Source organism: Lampetra fluviatilis, chromosome 46 (assembly GCF_964198595.1).
Source record: "Lampetra fluviatilis chromosome 46, kcLamFluv1.1, whole genome shotgun sequence".
Lineage (NCBI taxonomy): Eukaryota > Metazoa > Chordata > Hyperoartia > Petromyzontiformes > Petromyzontidae > Lampetra > Lampetra fluviatilis.
Genome location: NC_136320.1, coordinates 1,482,426 through 1,505,554, shown reverse-complemented (window position 1 = coordinate 1,505,554; position 23,129 = coordinate 1,482,426). Strand labels below are relative to the sequence as shown.

The 23,129-nt window shown below is 47.7% G+C and overlaps 1 protein-coding gene across 1 annotated transcript; it reads right to left on the bottom strand.

Moving 5' to 3' along the window:
* Window positions 1–6,107: 6,107 nt before the first annotated feature.
* On the bottom strand, window positions 6,108–10,044 carry LOC144947590 (uncharacterized). Its single transcript, XM_078876802.1, has 3 exons — window positions 10,033–10,044; window positions 6,974–7,080; window positions 6,108–6,755 (listed from the first exon to the last, which is right to left on the bottom strand). Exons 2-3 carry the CDS (start codon window positions 7,046–7,048, stop codon window positions 6,336–6,338), a joined length of 495 nt encoding a protein of 164 aa, XP_078732928.1. The 5' UTR covers window positions 7,049–7,080; window positions 10,033–10,044; the 3' UTR covers window positions 6,108–6,335.
* Window positions 10,045–23,129: the final 13,085 nt, after the last annotated feature.

The following is a 23,129-nucleotide window of genomic DNA, read 5'->3' as shown; positions in this document are numbered from 1 at the left end:
ACACGACGCAGCTTTATACCATCCGCAGGTTTGCGAACGCCTCATTCGCGATAAAAGCGAACGGCCGAGTTACACAGCAAGCAACATTGTAAACTGATGCAATTAAAAAAATGTTAACATCGCCTTAATGAGTTATGATGTCGGTCTTGAGAGGCAACACTGATGTCGTTTTAATAGAAATTATTTTTAATACTTTCGTGTCGTTCGAATGTGCAGGGGGAGAATCGCGAAATGGCGTCCGCGAGCTTGGGTCGGAGGCCTCTCGTTACCAAGGCGACGCGGCCCGTTAAGAAAATAAATAAATAATGAATATGCGACGTTTCGGGCAACGTCCCTTCTTCATGGCACATAAATAGAGAGGCCGCATAGATAGAATGGCAATGCGAGTTGGATACTGCACGTTAAACCTTGGGGCCTTATAAGAATTACATTTGAACAAATCAAATATCTATTTTAAACGTTTTAATTGGAATATGAATAGTTACCTAACAGCAGATATTGAATCACAGATAGATCCTTCAATAATCAAAACTGTACTCTATTGCAACATAAACTGATTTGTAATCGGACCCAAATAATGGTGCTGGCACGTTGCATTACGGGTAAGGGGCCGCCCATAAATGACGCCACGCGAGTTTGGACGATTTTTGACCCCCCCCCCTTCGTCACACGACGTCACAAAAAGTCAGACCCCCCCCCCCTCAAATATGACGTCACAAAGCTCTGCCCCCCCCCCCCCAAAATAAAACATGCTTCAAATCGCTTTCAACGACGTATTGTCATTTTAGTGCGTATTTAATGTGGCGCTGCACTCTGATGTTGTAGGAGAAAACATTTATTAAAAAGTATATTTTAATTAAGTAAAACGTGTTGTCTATATTTATTTAAAGTTGCGCATTTTGATGTGACATCACATTTCTCAAACCCCCCCCCCTCGTCACACATCGTCACAAATGTCTGACCCCCCCCCCAGGTGCGTGACGTCATTTATGGACGACCCCTTAGCAAAGGTACACTTCGTGACTCATTTCTGGGTCGAGCCTCAATTCAAATGCGGTAATAGGCACGACTTAGGAGCAACGTCAACTCTACAGCAGTGCCGGATGAAGCTAGCGCGGGGCCCGTAGTATGTTATAAAGGGGCCCTAAATAAAATAAAACAAGTATATTAAAACACACATTTTTTACTTGCACAGTAAAGTTATTGTATTTTTTCATTTGCTATACAGCCAGATAATACGACAAATCGCTAACCTAAAACACCCAGTCGTTCATAAAACTTGAAGGCGGTATAGTACTATAGTCATTGAGCAAGTGCAGAATTACTGAACCGGAATTGATATCTTGAAAGCATTTAGCGCGGGGCCCTTGAAAGGGCAGAGCTTTGTGACTTTACAAAATAAAGGTCACGGTGGCTCAGATATGTTAACTACCTCGCCTGGTATACAGGAGGACATGGGTTAGACCCTGACGCCTGCTGTATATTGGGAGTTTGCGTGTCTCTCTACCCGTGGTCTCGTGGATTTTTCTCCGGGTCCTCTGGTTTCCCCCCTCCACATTTGGAATCAACATCACGCGTGTGGAGTGTTTGGCAACTACTATCATTTTCCATAAGATAAGCCAACTTCGTTGAGCTATCACTCGTGATTGCCAGGTGGCTTCTGAAAAAGAGCTATATAGCTTAGTGGGCCTTACCTAGTAAAATAAAGAGTTTACTTTATACTGGTAGGAACCTACTGGTTACACCAGCCCACAGGGGATTATTGTGTCCGTCGTGCAGGTAGGGGCTGGGTGGGGAGGGTGGGGCTGGGCAGGGAGGGGAGGGTGGGGAGGGGCTGGGTGGGGAGGGTGGGGAGGGGCTGGGTGGGGAGGGTGGGGCTGGGTGGGGGGTGGGAGGGGTGGGGCTGGGTGGGGAGGGGCTGGTCACCCCGTGGTGCCCTTATAAAACTCAACGCACTCACAGTCGGGCATATTTGCGGAATACACCACGGGGTGTATTCCGTTGACCCTGCAGACCATTGACCGAGCAACCCAACGTTCCTACCAGCTCCCTGCGCAGGAATGTGTTACATCTGTCCCTCCAGATAAATATAATAATGTTAAAGTTTTTTTTTTACACATCCCATCCGCATGACTGTCAACCCATACGATTTGCTCAGTATTCTTGTAAAATGAATTGAGTTTTCAGGTCCATACGGCGTACAGCCGTTTCACTACGGGCAAAAACATATGTCTTTGTGTTTCTCCCCTTGTGATGGGACTTTGTAGGATGAACGTTGTGATTTCTAAGGGCACGGAGTGACCAATAAGGTCTTAATTGGTCTGTAATAAGGTCGGCATTGATAAGGGGTTGACAGGTATGCACCCGCCACACTGCGTTCTGAAAGTGCATAATTTCAGCAGCATTGGTTCATACTCTTTGGGTTTTATTCGGTAAAGTCACGTAGGTAAAACATAAAATAAAAAATAAAAACAACTAAAAAATAAAAATAAAACAACTAAAAAATGAAAACAACTAAATTAAATCACGACGTTTCGGGCGCAACACAAGAGTATGCATCCTTGCAGTCACGAAAGCTTCAAACCTAGAATCAATGCCCTCTACGGGGAGGATTTTCACTTATCTGTTAGAGCTTTTAACAGACAACGAGACAGGAAGTCGCAGCTTATCGAGACGCTAACCTTCCTCAAGAGATGCCGCGACAACAAGGTAATACCCATCGCTTTCACACTCACATCCGTTGCTGTCACATCGTTGCCTCCCAGTCGACAGCCCGCCCACACACTCACCATGGCCCCTCCCTCCATCCCCCGCGACTATATCATTCCTCGTCGCAGCCATCTCTTAGACACACTTAAGCGGTTGTGCTTTCGCTACGTTGTCCCCACCTGAAGAAGGAGGCTTGTGTTGCGCCCGAAACGTCGTGATTAAATGTAGTTGTTTTTATTTATTTTATTTTTTTAGATGTTTTCATTTATTTTATTTTTTACCTACGTGACTTTACCGGAAAAAAAACCAAAGGGTATGAATCCTTTCAGTTACGAAAGCTTAAAATCTAGAAGCATTGGTTCAACACAAGCAAAACTGGGTTTCAACATGCAATGTCGCATCAGCAGCTTGAGCACGCCTTGATTGAACCAATACAACTTGGCATAGGCAAGAACCCTCTGCAGAGCAAGGACTGTGCCAATGAGACGCTGTATGAGATGGAGCGATGGAATCAGCTTGCGTGCAGGACGCCGGGTGGATTGTTACATCGAGATGGTGATTGGCTTGTCGAGGACACATCATCAAGCAGTGGGTTGATCAAGGCCGATTGATTACGACACTTGAAACGTCAACACGTCAATAAAACGGCCAGGTTCAATGTTTCCAACGTTTATTTTTTTGTCTTCAAGTGTTTATAAATAAATACGATATTCGTATGAGTTGCCATGATAATGTAATTATAAAGAGGTCCGTATTTAACACACGTGGCATTATTACAGATGCATCAAACAAAGCGAGGGGTGGCTCAGGAGTTAAGAGACACCCGGAATCGCTAATATCCTGGGTGAAGTACAGAGGTCGCAAACGGGTTTTGATTCCTCACCCGTACCCGGCCGCACCAGGGTCGCAATCGGGTACCCATACCCGTACCCTACCCGATACCTGTCTACCCGTACCCGGCCGGTATCGGGTAGGGTACGGGTACGGGCACCCGATTGCGACCTCTGGGATGAAGCCATGTTGCAGGCGCGGGTGGGTTGATTCTAGGAACTTGAATTGTGAGAAGAGACAAGACGTTGGGAAATGAGTGACAAACGGTGACTCACCAGTGACTCACGGCCTACCCGTACCCGTACCCGGCCGCACCAGGGTCGCAAACGGGTACCCGTACTCGGCCGGGTACGGGTAGCCGGGTATCGGGTAGGGTACGGGTATCGGGTACCCGGTTGCGACCTCTGGTGAAGTATAGTCAAACAACCCCAATGACTGACATGGCGTGGGGAGGGCCTTTGTCCAGCCCCGCAGTGACAAGAGGTCTTTACCTACATACACTCATACATATCACGTGTCCTCTTAATCATAGACGAAGTGAATGTTGCTCTCAATTTAGAACAATATTTATAACTACGTAAAACATATAATTCATATTCTTGCTTCTTTCGGTAAAGTCACGTAGAAGGGAAATAATAAAAGAATAAAAATATGAAACAATTAATTTTTATTGTTGTATATTTTTATTATTTTATTATTTCCCTTCTACGTGACTTTACCGAAAGAACCAATAATATGAATCCATGCAGTCACGATAGCTTTAAATCAAAATATAATTCATACTTTAACTTGTTGGGTTAGGCTACGTAATGATCTGCCCACATTTCTGCTGGATAAAGGCCGGATCATTATGTGGCTTAAACTAAAAAATCATGACGAATACATTTGTTGGCGAAAACCTAAGGGTTAAATGAAACATGCATAATACAAAAAACCTAAGAAGACTTGATGCAAACATTTCATCATACACAGCTCACCAGAGGTGTGGACTCGAGTCATGTGACTTGGACTCGAGTCAGACTCGAGTCATGAATTTGATGACTTGAGACTCGACTTGGACTTGCATAACAATGACTTTGTCCCACCTATGAGATGTGGACTCGAGTCATGTGACTTGGACTCGAGTCAGACTCGAGTCATGAATTTGATGACTTGCGACTCGACTTGGACTTGCATAACAATGACTTTGTCCCACCTCTGCAGCTCACCAAACAATTGACTTATTTACCAAAGAAGCAACCGTGCATTGACTTATCCATTGATAATAATATTCGTAGGCTCACGATGCATTGCATCATCGAGTTGACGTTTCAAGATTTCCGTACGTTGAATTTCATGGATCCATGTGAGACCCCCTGCAGCCGCTCGTGGAGTTTTTATTTTATTTAAAATAATAATTAGCGAGTTAAATCGTGGACCTAGATGATGACAACTCATCAAATCGCCGGGTGAAGAAGCATTACAGATGTTATATATAACTACACACACATGTAAAATTAAGAATAATATATAATTAAATTAAGACTTATTTTACAAAAATAAATTGTATCTGTCACAATCAAGCAATATTTGTGTTGATATTATAAGACAATAAAAAAATCATTGCAATGAACATCGGGAAATGTAGTGCATTTCTATAATCTCAGGTGCGATATCTACACTTTTCTTTTCGACTTCACATCACACACTATCTTTGTGTTCATTTAATTGAGCTAAATCTAGCTCCGAGATTTGGGTCACGTAACAAAATTTTCTCTTAGTAGCAGAGTAGGTGGATTAGTACTGCTCTCTTGGTGTGCACAAGAGGTCACTCGGAAGACTCTCACGTAGTTCCGTGATAACTCATTCCACGGGACATTCTCTTACAGGGTATGATGATTGACGTGGGCAGTGCGAGTTCAAAATGGACACTCCATCTCTAACTTTTCACTTGGGTTGCCACATTTTCAAGGAATCAAACCTGGACACACAGGATGCCGTAGTGGTGAGACGTTAACTCCCTCGCCTCGTATGGAGAGAGGTTGTAGGTTCGATCCTGACCCTGACACTTGTATATTTGAAAGTTTTATGTTCTCCCCGTGGTCGAGTGGATTTTTCTCTGGGTCTTCCAATTTTCCCTCCACATTTAGAATCAGCACTTTTGTTGAGCTATCATTTGTGGCCAGGTCACTTGTGAAAAAGAGTTACATAGCTCAGGGGGTCTTAACTGGTAAAATAATAGTAGTTATGTTTAGTTTAATATTTCTCAGTCAGCCGAGTAGACCTAGGCTGTGCAGGACACCGTACAGTATTACAATTCAACACGATACGAGAACCAGATTTATATATAAATCAATTCCTACCACCACCGAAACACAGGTGCCAATTCCCTTTCAGTCCAGTTACAAACAAAATATATGTTTAGATGCATGTCATTAGAATTATTTTCAGCAGCTCTCCCGCTATATTTTTCACCTGATGACGATTGCTTGTGTTGCGATCGAAACGTCGTGATATTGTTATTATTTAGATTATTTGATTATTTTTATTTGTTCTATCTACGTGGCTTTACCGAAAGACCCAAAGAATATGAATTCCTGCAGTCACGAAAGCTTTAAGTCAAGATGTCATTAGAAATTTGCTTGATCACCATTGTCACCAATGTTTCATCTCAAGGGTTTTTCCAGGTCAAACGTTCTTAAATAAAATAACAAGCCGGATCGGTGGTAACCCTGTCTCACGCTGAGGCCACACATGGCATCAAATTTTGGAGAAACGACACCAAATTTGATTTCAATTATCTAATCCCCGTCCTCTCAGTCCGAATCCTCCTCGTGTTCCACCACCACCATATCCGAGTCTTTCACGTACTCATCCTCGATGAATCCATCCTCTGTGTCGTCTGCCTCCACTCCCAGGTGAGTGGGAACCGTGCCCTCAAACCCTCTGTACCCAGGGATTCGTTGAGACCCGCAGAGCCCCGAACCTTGACCTTCATCCACATCTTCCTGCTCGTCGATGTGCTTGTGTCTGTAGCTGGAGACTCGCGTGTGGTAGCGCCACGCTTTGGAGAGTAGCACCAGCAGCAGGGAGAGGCCCAGGGCCGAGCAGAGGACTGCCACCACAGGGTGCCAGGACTTTGACGCGACGGAATTTCCCCCTCGCCCGTGCACGTTGAGGATCACCGGGGTCGGCGTGGGGCTGCGCAGGTAAGGGGGGGCGCTTGTGCAGTTCACCTGTCAATTCAAGTAATCAATCAGCGTTGTGGTTAACGGGTAGCAGAAGAACAAAATCACCGGACTGCAGATTTTTGGGTAAAGCAGAATTTTGGGGAAAACCAGAATTTGGGGTAAGCCAGACCAGCTAACTAAAAAAATCATTCTATTGGCTTCAAAGACCTGCGTGTTATATTATCATAACTAAATTACATAGGGGGCTTTGGGCAGGCACAGACCTTGGATGCAGGCTCGGCACAGCTTACAACCGTCAACAGGAAAGCCCATGTCGCCAGCAGGATGATGTTCTTCATCTCCACAAAGTCCCAGCTCTTCACAAGGCACTCTGCGAAGGCCAGAAGCGAGGAAGCAGACATACATTTATTTGAGGATGAAATGATCATGAGCGCAATTGTGGAAAATATAACAAAATAAATCAGCACACAATTCGCGTCCTACAAAAATCTGTCCCTCCGCATGAAATGTAAATTCATATTTTGTACGCATTCCATCAGCCACACGGCCTTCTGATAGTGCATGATTTCAGCAACATTGCTTCAACACAAGCAAAACCTAGACCAGTTTGGACATTCAGTGTCTCACAAGCAGAGTCAGGCTCGCTTGTAACAATGTTGGTGAACTACCGGATGTGCATAAGGCAATCTAACAAAGCAGGTGAGAGACAAATTCTTGAAGAGCCTAAATGAGTCTCACGCATCTATGGCTCTCTAATGTGTTTTTAGGTAGTATCGCGTATTGTTCGAAATTATGTCTGACGTTTTGCTCCAAGTGCTTTCTCAGGAGCTGCATTTTCATAATTGTTTTCACGAATTGAATTTGCTTCACTGAATCGAGCTTCTTCGGAACTCAGCTTATCTGGTGAATGATGGCTTCGTGTGGGAGGAAAGGGACTTTCCCGGAGAAACCCCAGCAAATAAAAAAAAGATCACGACACAGATGTGTTCACGATCCCACTTGATGTACTGCCATCTCCTGTCCACCTCGCGGCCCGGCGCGATTGGGAGTTCCACAAATCTCCACGTGTCGATCCACCAATCCTCGCCTCGAAAACAATGGATCACAGACGTACGAAGACCTTCTGCCGGCAGGAGCATCATTGGCCAAGCAACACGCCTGTACTTAAAAGACACGAGTTAAATTTCGATTTGAAGCTTTCGTGACTGCAGGAATTCATCTTTTTGGTTCTTTCGGTAAAATCACGTAGAAAGGAAATAATAAAATAATAAAAACTAAAACATAATAAATTCATTCTCACGACGTTTCGGCCACAACGCAAGCAGCCGTCCCCAGGAAAAAATTCTGAGGACGGCTGCTTGCGTTGTGGCCGAAACGTCGTGAGAATGGTTTTATTATGTTTTATTTTTATTATTTTATAATTTCCCTTCTACGTGACTTTACCGAAAGAACCAAGAAGAAGACACGAGTTACATAATGGTAATGTATTAACCAAGCTTGAGTTAAGATCTTTCATTCATTAACAGTCAGGTTTTTTTTCCATCAATTGTCGTTTTTTGTAACTTTTTACGACGAACTTGTTTCGGTGTTTCCTGTTTCCTTCCATGCGAAGTCAAATGCTCATTCGTGGGATTCCTTGCCCGAACATTCCAATGGTGCAGGACCCTCCTTAAAGAGTCTTGAGACTCAGTGGAGCTTTCCTGGGTCAAGGGCATCATTATTATTATTATTGCAGTAGACTCTCGATTATCCGCGCGCGGTTTATCCGATCTGTGTATTAACCGCGCGCCGGAGACTTTTACATCAATTAATAACTCGTGGATTTTCCCTTGGGCCAAAATAATGAATCTAAAAACAGTTATACATTGTTATTCTTGGAAATATGTATCGCAAGTCACATGCTTGAACCGAACTCATTTTTCTTAACTTAAACGTAATTTATACCGATATTGGTGGTTTTTGGCATAGAGATCCGCGTAAAATTTATTTTTTGGGATTATCCACGATTTTAAATAATTCTCAGCCCTCCTTCCCGTCATTAGCGTGGTTAATCGAGAGCTTACTGTGTTAATATACCGTATTGGTATTTTCTCCATATATATAAAAGGCAAAGTTGTGATTATGTGTGCCTGTTCAAAATGTTTAGCATACCTCCCGACATGCAACAAACTTGAAATTTGCCATGTGGGTACTTTCCAGACTGTACACCATGCACAAATTATAAAAATACACTTTTGGTTTATGTGGAGGGGGGGGGGGCTCAATAATGCATATATTTTTTGTACGGCAAGTGAGCTGTGACGTCAAATCTGTCACGTGACCCGCGCATGTGGGAGCGTAACGCATTGTAGTGTAGCGGTTAGCGCGCTGCGCTACGAACCCGGCGACCCGAGTTCGATTCCCGCTCACGGCCACCACCGGTGACGATTATTTGAACCGGTCCTGGGCCTCCCCTAGGTCGACTCAGCCTCAAACGAGTAACTGGTGTGGTGTGTGAAAATCGCCACTAGCTTTCCTACCCGAAGCCGGGTAGGAAAGCTAGTTAAGAATAATACAAATACACAGATCCCCCGTATAGTCTTAACAGACTACTGCATTGGGGCAAGTGCTGTCAGTAAGCAACTAGCAAGGCAAGGCACACGACAGGGTTGGGTGGTCAACACGAATCCCGGCCGCTTTTGTCTCCCCCAGTCCTGAAGTTTACTACACACTGCACGAGGTGCTCATGTTATGGCTGAGTCGACCTTGGGGAGGACCAGGCACGGTTCAGATACTCGTTACCGATGTTGGAAGCGAGCGGGAATCGAACTCGGTGGACCGGGTGTGCGAACCACCGCGCCACCGCTGCATAAAAGACAAAGACCCCCCGTATAGCCTTGACAGATTATTGGGGCAAGTGCTGTAAGCGTGCGCCTATTGAGGCCGACACGGCGCACGAAGGGGTGGTGTGGTCAACACCACGCCCGGACGTCTTTGTTTCCCCTGTGTTGAATCTTACCGCATCAGCTGCTCGTTTAAGTCTGAGTCAATCTAGGGGAGACCCATGACCGGCATCACGAATCCCTCATCACTGATGTTAGCCGTCAACAGGTGAACTGCGCTGGATACAATACTTGAAGGGTGGTGGTGATGATGATGATGATGGTCGTGATAGTTATGATGACAGCTCCCCGATGTGTTTTCGGGTTGTACCGTACGCGCGTTGTTCGGGCACGATGTCCGACGTTTCGCTCCACGTCCCGGGAGCTTCTCCAGGAACTGAGCGAAACGTCAGACAGCAAGCCTATAACCACGAGATGACGGTGATCCATTGCTGACGTACCTGGTTACACTGGGACGGCGAAACACCGCTGATGAGCCCCAGAATTCGCGGAGCGACGGATGGAAGCACAGTCGCTGTGGATCAGGAGTAGAACAACGAACGGAGATGGGAACAGAGGCACAGGAAGACAGGAACGAAGGAACAGAGAACACGAACGGAGATGGGAACAGAGGCACAGGAAGACGGGAACGAAGGAAGAGAGAACACGAACGGAGATGGGAACAGAGGCACGGGAAGACGGGAACGAAGGAACAGAGAACACGAACGGAGATGGGAACAGAGGCACGGGAAGACGGGAACGAAGGAACAGAGAACACGAACGGAGATGGGAACAGAGGCACAGGAAGACGGGAACGAAGGAAGAGAGAACACGAACGGAGATGGGAACAGAGGCACGGGAAGACGGGAACGAAGGAACAGAGAACACGAACGGAGATGGGAACAGAGGCACGGGAAGACGGGAACGAAGGAAGAGAGAACACGAACGGAGATGGGAACAGAGGCACGGGAAGACGGGAACGAAGGAACAGAGAACACGAACGGAGATGGGAACAGAGGCACGGGAAGACGGGAACGAAGGAACAGAGAACACGAACGGAGATGGGAACAGAGGCACGGGAAGACGGGAACGAAGGAAGAGAGAACACTAACGGAGATGGGAACAGAGGCACGGGAAGACGGGAACGAAGGAACAGAGAACACGAACGGAGATGGGAACAGAGGCACGGGAAGACGGGAACGAAGGAACAGAGAACACGAACGGAGATGGGAACAGAGGCACGGGAAGACGGGAACGAAGGAACAGAGAACACGAACGGAGATGGGAACAGAGGCACAGGAAGACGGGAACGAAGGAACAGAGAACACGAACGGAGATGGGAACAGAGGCACGGGAAGACGGGAACGAAGGAAGAGAGAACACGAACGGAGATGGGAACAGAGGCACGGGAAGACGGGAACGAAGGAAGAGAGAACACGACCGGAGATGGGAACAGAGGCACAGGAAGACAGGAACGAAGGAACAGAGAACACGAACGGAGATGGGAACAGAGGCACGGGAAGACGGGAACGAAGGAACAGAGAACACGAACGGAGTTGGGAACAGAGGCACGGGAAGACGGGAACGAAGGAACAGAGAACACGAACGGAGATGGGAACAGAGGCACGGGAAGACGGGAACGAAGGAACAGAGAACACGAACGGAGTTGGGAACAGAGGCACGGGAAGACGGGAACGAAGGAACAGGGAACACGAACGGAGTTGGGAACAGAGGCACAGGAAGACGGGAACGAAGGAACAGAGAACACGAACGGAGTTGGGAACAGAGGCACGGGAAGACGAGAACGAAAAGGAGAGAACACGAACAGTAGACGGGAACGATTGGTTCAAAGGACGAGATCAGAGGAACAAATTGAGGATTCGATGAACAGAGCGACGGGAACAACTGAGCAGAGAACACGAACGGAACAGGGACAGGAACAGCTGAGCAAGGGACGCGAAGAGAGGATCAGGAGGAGAGCGAGCAGAGCGACCGGAGCAGATGAAAGACGGGGAGTGGAGAATGTTTAATTGTGAATCGGACTTTGCTCCTTGGCAGCACCAAACATCTCAGCTGTGTCAACATCGCATGACGCGGTCACTCATTGACACGGAAGTGATAAACACTGCCCCGCGAAGTGAAGTAGGCATGCAACTACATACAGCTCCTCCCCCCAAATCTACTGTTGGATGAAGACATCCTAAATCTGCAGGCATCTCTCACTGCCCTGAGAATTACGCGTTTACTTTGTGTTGTGTATTGTAGAGTTTAGCGTCGTACGCAGATCCACGTCCAACAAGGAGGGTCATTGCCCCTTATAGAGATTCTATAAACATCTGGCAGTTCATCGGCATTGAAGCGGTCGCGAGTCTGACTCTGCTGCTGATGATGATGGGACACGCTGAAATGTCGACAGCGGTCCAGAGTTTGCTTGCGTTGAACCAATACTTCTGAAATGTCGCAACTCCCAGAACGCCTTGGGGGCCGTCCATAAATGACGTCACGCGCTTTTGGACAATTGTTGACCCCCCCCCCCTTCGTCACATGGCGTCACAAAAAGTCAGACCCCCCCTCAAATATGACGTCACAAAGCTCTGCCACCCCCCCCCCCCCAAATAAAACATGCTTCAAATCGCTTTAAACTATTGTCATTGTGGTGCGTATTTAATGTGGCGCTGCACTCTGATGTTGTAGGAGAAAACATTTATAAAAAAAGTCTATTTAATTAAGTAGAACGTGTTGTCTATATTTATTTAAAGTTACGCATTTTGATGTGACGTCACATTTCTCACCCCCCACCCCCCTCGTCACACATCGTCACAAATGTCTGACACCCCCCCCCCCTAGGTGCGTGACGTCATTTATGGACGGCCCCTTGTGACTGACGGGGATGTGTAAACCACACAACGGGCGATTTTCACGCGGATGTAAAGAGACAATGATTCTTCGTGTGTTCATCTTCTTGGTTCTTTCGGTAAAGTCACGTAGAAGGGAAGTAATAAAATAATAAAAATAAAACGTAATAAAATAATTCTCACGACGTTTCGGCCACAACGCAAGCAGCCGTCCTCAGGTAAAAACCAGGTCTGTCGAGTCATTCAGACGCTGTCTGAATGACAGCGTCTGAATGAACCAAGAAGATGAATCCCTGCAGTAACGAAAGCTTTAAATCTCCGTGTGTTGTTTTCCTCTTAATCAATGTTGCCACTTTGTATTCTGCCCGGCGACGTGAATGATTAATGGACTCTACAAATCAATCGTCGCCCTTCCCCCGCTGCCAACAAGATGACAGGGCTCCTCCTCCTTCAACTACTCACGAGACTCGCTGAACCTTGCTCGGGGTGGGGGGGGACACAAGCATTAAAAACAAATAAAATACGGAAATCATGATTACATTTGCGAGCTGTCGTCGAGAGGAGGTGGAACAGTAGGGGGCGACGGTTGACACTGGGTGGGGTCGCCACAAATGAACCACCCATCCATATAGGGCGAACACTCGTCCATATAGGGCGGTCACCCATCCATATAGGGCGGCCATTCGTCCATATAGAGCGGCCACCCGTCCATATAGCCGCCCCTATATGGACGGCCACCCGTCCGTATAGGGCGAACACCCGTCCATATAGGGCGGCCACCCGTCCATATGGGCGAACGAGGCGGTCACCTAGGGCGCCAAGTTAAGTGGGGGGCGCCAAATTCGCGGGAAAAAAGAACACCGTCATAAGAAAATACAAAAAGAATAACGAAAATGTCCTCATTTCAATTCGCGTGCGCGTACAGAGGGAATATGAATTATAATACATTTCTGACAATAAATTGGTTGGACAGACGGACGGACGGAAACACCGAATAAGTATGCCTCTGTTTAAAAGACAATACACTTACAAAAAAAACCATTAAACGTAAAACAGGGGAACAAAATGTTTCCCACTTTACCAAAAAAAACCTCAGCCGAGATCTGCCTTCGGGGTTTGAGGGTGGGGGGGGGGGAGCCGATTGCACGGTTCGCCCTCGGGTGCCAGTTGCCGGCAAGCTCGTCTCGGGCCGCCCCTGGATACAACTCCGCTGTTGATCTCATCAAGGAGTCTTGAACCAACATCAAGCGAACTTCGCTCATCCTCGCAGTAGCAGCAGCAGCAGTGGGGACGGCGGCTTTTGGCTATCGCCGTCGAACAAAGACGGAGGTCACCGCTGTATCGCGTGGCGCTTTCGGATGCGCTTCAGCGGGCCGTCTGGAACGCTCTTCTCTTTCCGATATTATGAAGCCGCTAGGAGCCACGCACTTTTAAATCATCTCGATTGCAAACTCATTTGTTTAGAACTTATTTTTGCGTTTAGTTTGTTGTCCTTCCTCCGCACCTCCGATTAGCACGGTTGGCTACGTACGGTGCGATGGAAGTTCAACGCACGTACAGAGGGAGGGGGGGGTGATACTCGGTTTGATAACGATTTACATAAACCATTGGCAATGTGACCTCAAAAATAAAAAATTCAATCAGTGTTTTATTATCTGCTATGATACATGGTTCAAGAAACACCGTGAATATTCACGAAATATACGCAGTTGTACTGTACTTTCTGTGCTACCACGACGCGCCTGTGCTCCCCGCTTCCGTCAACCCGCACTGACCAGCGTGGTGAAGTATGACCAACGGAGATGTGCATGCTTAAGAAAAGCACCCAACACATTCGTCAGTGACACTGCTTCGTAGCCTTGAAATAAAATCTATTGGAAACACACAGGCGGCGATGTTTCGGGCAGTGACCTCCCACATTGCGCAAGAGCGCAGTAGCGTGGTCAACACATCTACGCCTCTATATGAGGAAGTAAACAGTTAGACTTCTTCACAAATCTGGCTGTCGCCTGATGGAGCCAGTTGTAATTACTGGCGAAACGTCGTACTCAGATTGTAAATGTTGTGGCTTGGCTCTCCAACACACCGGTTAGTGCTGTACTAGTAACGAATTGGCCACGTTCTGTTTACGTGACAAACCTTACTAGTTGGCTGTGTCGGGTGGTGGCGGGTTTTAACCACACATCTATATATTTACGCGATCTAACCCAAAAAAAACCTCTATTATGGATGATATTGGTCTCGAAAGCCTACCACGTGTTAAAGCAGGGGTGGGGAACGTCCGGCCCGCGAAATCATTTGGCCCTGCCAAGGCAACCGCAAGCGGGACTCGAAATTAAATAAATCTAGGAGCAAACCTATAAAAGCAGTTGCGAGTAGCAACATCATCAATACCAGCTAACATCACACGCCTCACCCAAAGAGAAGCAGTTCCAGCCATCACATTAGAGGTTGAGTTAATTAAACGTTTGACCAAATATAACAGGCAAATGTTTAAGTTGCTAATTTTGTATGGCCCGCGAATGATGCTATAAACATCCAAATGGCCCTTGGCAGAAAAAAGGTTCCCCACCCCTGCCTTAAAGTGACACCTCTTCAGAGCCACCACACGTCGCTTGCAAGGAAGGGGATCACGAGACCCGTGACGGAGGAGTCGCAGCTTAAGGCGGAGAGACGGAGCGATGATGGAGACGCGGCTCGCGGGATCGTGACCACGTCTTGGGCTGGTGGCTACCACGTTCAAGTTCAAGTTCATTTATTAGGTATAGCCCTGTGAGCCATTCGGCTCTTGAATCGGGTGCAACCGCAACAAACAAAAAACAAAAACACGAACAAAAAAACATCTTAAAGTGAATATGTGACTGAGTGCAAACAGAAAATCCAAGAAAAGACAGAAAAATATTGCAGAAAAAAACACCGTACACCAACGCTGTGTGCAAAAATCCCAGTGGGATGCAAGTCAAACAACCAACTACAACCACAAGACAACTTAGATTAAGGCCATCAGTCTAACTCTGTACTACAACAACACAAACATGGCCAAACCAATACACTTTTCGAAATCACCAAAATAAAGCCATGAAAGCAATGAAACAGTAATCATAGGAACTATGACGGAATTTTCACGTGGCTCGAAGGCCCTCATCTAGCAGTGGAGTTTATGTAGTTTCTCTCTCTCCCTGGTCGCGTGGATTTTTCTTGCGGGTGCTCAAGTGTTTCCCTCCACATTGAGAAACATGCGTTTCGGGTATTTGGCTACCGCTATACATTTCCAGACGATGAGCCACTTCGTTGAGCTATCATTTGTGTCCAGGTCGCTTCTGAAAAGAGATATATAGCTCAGTGGGCCTTTACCTGGTAAAATAAAATAGTGAAAAGTTTTGTTATTTTGGTTGGCGGATCACGTGGCTTCGAGGTGCCAGTACGGCAAGTGGGAGCGTGCGTGTGAACCTGTCAGTGTCACGGAGCCCTTGGATCGTGGCCGATTCGGCACCGCGTCTTGGGCTGGCGGTTAGGACCTGGCTCGGATGCCCTCATCCAGCAGTGGATTGGACGCCACGGTGGCGAGGAGATGTGAACTCCCTTCGCCTGGTCTGCAGGAAGGCGAGGGTTAGATCCTGACCCTGACGCCTGGATATTTGGAGTTTGCGTGTCTCTCTCTCTCTCTCCCCGGGGTCGCGTGGATTTTTTTTTCTCCGGATTTTCGGGGTTTTTCTTCCAGATTTAGTCAACATTCACGCGTTTAGAGTATCTGGCTGCTATAAATGACCACGTGATAAGCCACTTCGTTGAGCTATCATTTGTGGCCAGACCGCTTCTGAAAAAAGAGCTACATAGCTCAGTGGACCTTATCTGGTAAAAAAAAAACCCACTGTAGTTTAATAGTTAATAGGTTGTACGCCAACGTAGGATATATTTTTTGGGAAGGGGTAGCAGGGGATGGGGGGAGTCCTGGCAGGGTCACCCTCCCCCCCCCCGTCACCACCTCTCTTGTTTACGTGCCCACGAACTCTTGGACTGTTCTCGCCGCAAACCACAAACCCCAACCGCCAGACCTCCCCCAAGTCTGGGCCTCCTGGGCCCCCATTGTGAAACCCCCATGACAACGCCCCCCCCCCGTAGCCCCCACTAGCACCCCCCCCACCTCCCACCGCGCCCTCCCCCCCACAAGCCTTCAGGCGGGACTCAAGTGTCCAGATCATTGTTTTTGTGGAAGTTGCGTCAGACTAAGCCAGGGGATGGGGGGCGGGGGGGTGGTCATTGGGGTCGCGGTCTCAGAGATATACATTGGGGGGGGGGGGGTTGGAGGGGATGGTGGTGGGGGGGTAAACTCATTCCCTAATTCGTACGCTTGTTGATTTGATTTATTGCTTCGGTCATTCGCTCTGTGAAATATTCGAAAGCATGTTGACCAATGGGTGTTTTTTTTAGGCTGAAGCCACGTGCTTGCAGTTTTATGCCAATGTTCGAGTCATTAACCCTCCACTATCCGACAAGATGTCCACGCTTACAGAAATTATCATTATTCAGAATCTTTGTTTATATTGGAGGAGGAATCCGATGAGCTATGAAGCGCTTTTGTCACATGTGTCCAGTATGGGCGGGTCAGCGAGTTACAACAGCGAACAATACAAAAGATGATTAGTGACACGTGACGATGTGTTTAATAGAATTCTCCATCCACCCACTTAGCCATTCATCCACTAATTCACTCACTCCTGCATGCACTCACTCGCCCACTCATTCACGAGCATATTCACTCATTCACGCATCCACCCACTTAGCCATTCATCCACTAATTCACTCACTCCTGCATGCACTCACTCGCCCACTCATTCACGAGCATATTCACTCATTCACGCATCCACCCACTTAGCCATTCATCCACTAATTCACTCACTCCTGCATGCACTCACTCGCCCACTCATTCACGAGCATATTCACTCATTCACGCATCCACCCACTTAGCCATTCATCCACTAATTCACTCACTCCTGCATGCACTCACTCGCCCACTCATTCACGAACATATTCACTCATTCACGCATCCACCCACTTGCCCATTCGTCCACTAATTCACTCACTCCTGCACGCACTCACTCGCCCACTCATTCACGAGCCTATTCACTCATTCACGCATCCACCCGCTTACCTATTGAATTCACTCCTCTCTCGCTCATCAAGAGACACCTGGGCTAGGCATCTAACCCGGCTCTTCTCTCGTCAGTTGAGGTCGCAGTGCGCTGTTCAACCAGCTCACAACCCAGTCCCCTGGCGTCGGGAGCGGTGACACTGCTGAAGGTGCAGGCCCACAATCAAATTCTTATATTGAAGGGCACCCCCATTGCCAGCTGTCCCTGTGCGCCACGAGGTGACGCGGCAGCTAGCCTGTAGGCAGGCATTGGTCTGCCGGTAGGGGGCTACGATTACCACGTGGTCCAGCTGAGGCTCCAAACCCCCCGCAACAGGAGCAGTTGTCCTTGCGCGCCACGAGGCGAGTCTGTATCTTTTTTATTTTTATTTTACTTTTATTAATTTTAATTTTTTACCTACGTGACTTTACCGAAAAAACCTAAGAATATGAATCCTTGCAGTCACGAAAGCTTCAAATCTAGAATTAATGCCCTCTACGGGGAGGAATTCCACCTATCTGTTAGAGTTTTTAACAGACAACGAGACAAGAAGTCACAGCTTCTCGAGACGCTGGCCTTCCTAAAGCGATGCCGAGATAACAAGGTAATACCCATCGCTTTCACACTCACATCTGCTGACAAATACTGTTTTCTTGGAATTTCTCTCACTTGATACAGCTATCGTGCTGTGACGGTTCCACCTGAAGACGGAAGCTTCTGTTGCCTCCGAAACGTCGTGATTTGTATTTTATTTTTATTTTACTTTTATTAATTTTAATTTTTTACCTACGTGACTTTACCGAAAAAACCTAAAAATATGAGTCTGTATCTGCCTTGTAAGCAGGGGCTAGTCTGCCAATCGGTGGTGTGATTTGCTACGTGTGTGCCTGAGTAATCCCAAATGAGGAGTTTGCAGGCAACCTGTTTGCATTTGGCAAGTTTGGACCGTGGCGTCGGCACACGATGGCCCAGCTCTTGCGAATTACGCCACGGGATCTTTAACGTCCACTGCGAGCGAAGCATGGTGAACACACTCCAGCGTATAACGTATTCTAGATTTGAAATTTTCGTGACTGCAATGATCCATACTCTTTGGTTCTTTCGGTAAAGTCACGTAGATGAAAAATAAAAATAATAGTAAAAAAAATAACATTAAAATAACTAAATTAAATCACGAAGTTTCGGAGACAACACAAGCTTCCGTCATCAGGTGGAACTGCCATTTATTATTTTTACTATTATTTTTTATTTCTTATAACGTATGTTTTGTGCCGCATGAGACAAGCCCTTCGTGTTCATAATCGTACACCGGCTTCCCCAAACCCCCCTCGCCCCACCGCTCCATTCCTCCCCTACCCCCACCTCCCCCTTCACCCCCTCCCCCCCCAGACACTTCAACCACGACTCAAGATTTTGATGTGAAAGCCCCAAGCCAGCCCCAGACCTCACGCGTGCGTGTGCGGCTCCGTGATTAGCGGTGCAGGAAGCACGTGTGCTGATGGGACTGTCACTCACTGGCAGGGGGGGATGGGGGGGGGTAGAGTTCACTCAGACCACACATCATCGTCAACATCGCCATCGTGATCATTGTCATCATCATAAGCATTGTCATCACATCCATTGTCATAATTGTGATCATCATAATTCTCGTTATGATCGTCATCGGCTCATCATCATTGTCATCGTCGTCACAATCCTTATCATGGTCATTGTTATCATCATTGTCATCGTCGTCACAATCATTGTCACGGTAGTCGTCATTCGCTAATCCGAATAATAATCAGCGTGATTTGATCATCATTGTCACTGCAATCGCTTTCATGATCGTCATTATCGTCATTGCCATCATTATCATAACTGTGACCACGTCGTTGTGATCACAATCATCATTATCATCGCTATAATTTATCCAAGCGTCGTCATTAACCACAACTATTTTCACCGTAAACATCATCAACAACATCGTCACAGTAATCTGCGTAAACTTCGCAATCACGATCGTTATCATCATCATTCTGCTGAAAGCTCCGTTGCACTGACGTGTTCACACACGTGTACATACACACACGTGTACACACACACGTGTACACACACACACACACGTGTACACACACACACGTGTATACACACACGTGTACACACACGCACACACACGCACACGCGCACACGCACACGCACCCACACACACGCACCTACTTTCTGTACTGCAACGTCGAGGCCACGTGATTCACCAACGTAAATCACTAAAACATTTTTTTTGTATGTTACCAGGTAAGGCCCACTGAGCTATATAGCTCTTTTCAGAAGCGACTTGGCCGCAAATAATATCTCAACGAAGTGGCTTATCGTGTGGAAATTGATAGCAGCCAAATACTCTAAACGCGTGTTCCACGCGACCACGGGCAGAGAGACCTGCAAACTCCAAATATTGAACCGACGACCTCCTGTATACCTGGAAAGGGAGTTAACATTTCGCCACCGTGGCGCCCCACGTCGGCGAGTAGCACTGCAAGAGTAACCAGGAGGCGCGTGGAGGTGGAGCGGTGGCATTTGGCAATGAATCCGACGGCGGACCTGAGTTCGATTCCAGGCCACGGCTAACAATTGGACGAGTGACTCCTGAACTGGTCCTGGGGGCCCCGGCTCCCCCTTGCCAACCCGTATCGTGCTGAACAATGAACCCGCGGGGAGGGCACGGCGGGGAGGCCTCTATCCACGGACAAAAGCACCCAGGTACTAGAGATTCCTTCCACAGCACGGACAACGTAACTCACTCTTTGGTTTCTGCGATTCAATTTCTCACGGTGCAGTATTGCAGGCGAGAACTGAAAGGGGCCCGTATCTCCCAAATTAACACGGTTAGTTATGTACGGCGTGAAAGAAGTTCAACGTACGTACGTACAGGCCGCGATTGTCTCATTTGCAAGAGTGAGAGAGTGAGTGAATGTACGAGTGGGTGAGTGAACGATCGAGTGGGTGGATTTAAAGTTGATTTTGTTGAACCAGAGGAGAACTTCAAGAGGCTGGGATAATGTCGCATTTGCCCAGAGTGACCTGGCGCAATAGTCTGCAAGTAGGGGGCGATGATTGCCGCTGTGTATACATCTCAACTGAACAATTTGCAGGTAACATTTGAATTTGGCAATCATTGGATCCTGACGCTGGCACACAATGGCCTATACTCTTACAAATGACACGGGGGAGAATTTCGATTTAAAGCTTTCGTGACTGCAGGGATTCATCTTCTTGGTTCTTTCGGTAAAGTCACGTAGAATGGAAATAATAAATAAATAAATCCATTCTACGTGACTTTACCGAAAGAACCAAGAAGATGAGGGAGAATTTGTTTTACGTATAATTACGGTCATTGCACACCGCGATATTAATCAGAGCGGCCGCTGGGTTCGAACCGCGAACGCCTGCAACGAGCGATGAACGCGCTCTCGCTGGCTGCCCGTGTCGCACACACGCGACACGGCAACGTGGTCCGAATAGGCCGCGAAGTCGCTGAAATATGACACGGGGAAAGAGACGAGCGCGCGTGTGCTTTTTTTTTCAAAGTGTGCCCTGAGGTTTTGCGAGCGAGATAAACACAGAGGAACCGCAAACCACGAGCGTATTCCTTCATCTACCCCCCCCCTCCACCACCTTCAGCGTACCCACCACCACCACCATCATCATCACGAACATCATAATCATCTTTAGCCCACGTATGGTCCAGCCTTCGCTGGGTCACTCCGGTCGGTCGCTCGCTCGCTCACGGGCGCCTCTTCGTCACTCTTGTATCGCTGCCATCAGTCTGGGTGACCGTTCCCTCGGAGCTTCGCTCGTTGATTCCTCCACTCGTGTTCAGGGCTTGGGTCTATACCAGACACGGACTGTCTTGTCTCATCCACGACACTGTGCTCAATCACCACCACCACCACACTGCAGGTCACAGCACTCACCCACTCACTCGTCCACTCAACTCATCACACTGCGCTCAATCACCACCACCACCACCACACTGCAGGTCACAGCACTCACCCACTCACTCGTCCACCCAACTCACCACACTGCAGCTCCCAACACTTCTTTTTCTGCTTCTTCCCTCGCTACTACTCGGCTTTTGAATTCTCTCCCCCCAAGTCTTTCCAGCGATAACAATACTATTATTAGCAACAACCTTGCTGCTCAACTTGAAGAATCGCATTCGCAACCCTTGTCAATTGCAACTTTAATACGGGGGTAGTGCTGTTTGTTGCTGGCCGCTCGGTGCTTTGCAACGTTGGGTCCTGTGCTCCACAAGCGTTATCATTTAAAAATAATTTTCGCCAAATAGAGCAACCACCCACTTCCCCATCATCCCCAAGACTTGCACAAGAGCACAGGTTTGGATGTTCGTCGGACCCCTGGAGGATTCCATTGATTTCCACGTGACCTCCGTGTGACGGACTGCCGACTACGACTACCACGACCCGCGAGACCACCACCACCACCACCATCAACCACCATCAACCACCACCACCATCAACCACCACCATCAACCACCACCACCATCAACCACCACCACCATCAACCACCACCATCAACCACCACCACCATCAACCACCACCATCAACCACCACCATCAACCACCACCACCACCATCCTCCTCCTCCACGCCGGGCCATCCCACCCACGCCGCCTGCATGGCGGGCAGCCCGGTGTGTGTGGTGGCCGCGTTGTGGGCCCTGGGGCCACTGCTCGCTGCTGGATTCGTGGCTGCGGCGGCCTCGACCGAGGAGGACGGTGAGAGCCACCACAACGCGCGTTGAAGCCTCCCCCCGATCCTCCCAAGTTGACCCCTAAGGCCCGTGCAGTATCGATAGTTCAATGTTAATGGGTTGTGTTTTTAATTGAGGGACTGCGTCTGTGTGTGTTATCTTGGTGTGGTGTGGAACTGTTTTGTCGGTGTTACTGCTGCCTCGCCCAAGCTTGATACATTTTACTTGTATTATTTATTTCTACTTAGTGACTTGTTTACCCTTTTCTCTATGTTACAACTCATTATATTTTTGTTTTTATTTTGCTGTTGTAACCTGCTGACCCGCCCATACTGGAACATCTGTGAAGAAAGAGCTTCATAGCTCATCGGATTCGTTTTGGAGTCTAAATAAAGATTCCAGTGAAAGTTGATTTTGCGTTTAAACCGGGTTGAGAAAACTCAAAAGAGACGAGGAGAGGAGTCTCATTTGCAAGAGCGGTTTAACGATGAAGCGAGTGGGTGGGTGAGTGAGTGAATGAGTGGGTGAGTGAGTGAATGAGTGAGTGAATGAGTGGGTGAGTGAATGAGTGGTTGAGTGAGTGAATGAGTGGGCAAGTGAGAGGGTGAGTGAATGAGTGGGTGAGTGAGCGAATGAGTGGGTGAGTGAGTGAATGAGTGGGTGAGTGGATGGGTGAGAGGTTGAGTTCATGAGTGAGTGGGTGAGTGAATGAGAGGGTGCGTGGGTGAGTGCGTGAATGAGTGGATGGGTGAGAGGTTCAGTGAATGAGTGGGTGAGTGAATGAGAGGGTGCGTGAGTGAGTGAATGAGTGGATGAGTGAGTGAAT

Coding starts and splice junctions, on each gene's coding strand:
- LOC144947590 (XM_078876802.1), bottom strand. CDS start 7,048: ATGAAGAACATCATCCTGCTGGCGACATGGGCTTTCCTGTTGACGGTT. Junction 6,756..6,973: donor GTGCCGAGCCTGCATCCAAG/GTCTGTGCCTGC, acceptor TTGAATTGACAG/GTGAACTGCACAAGCGCCCC.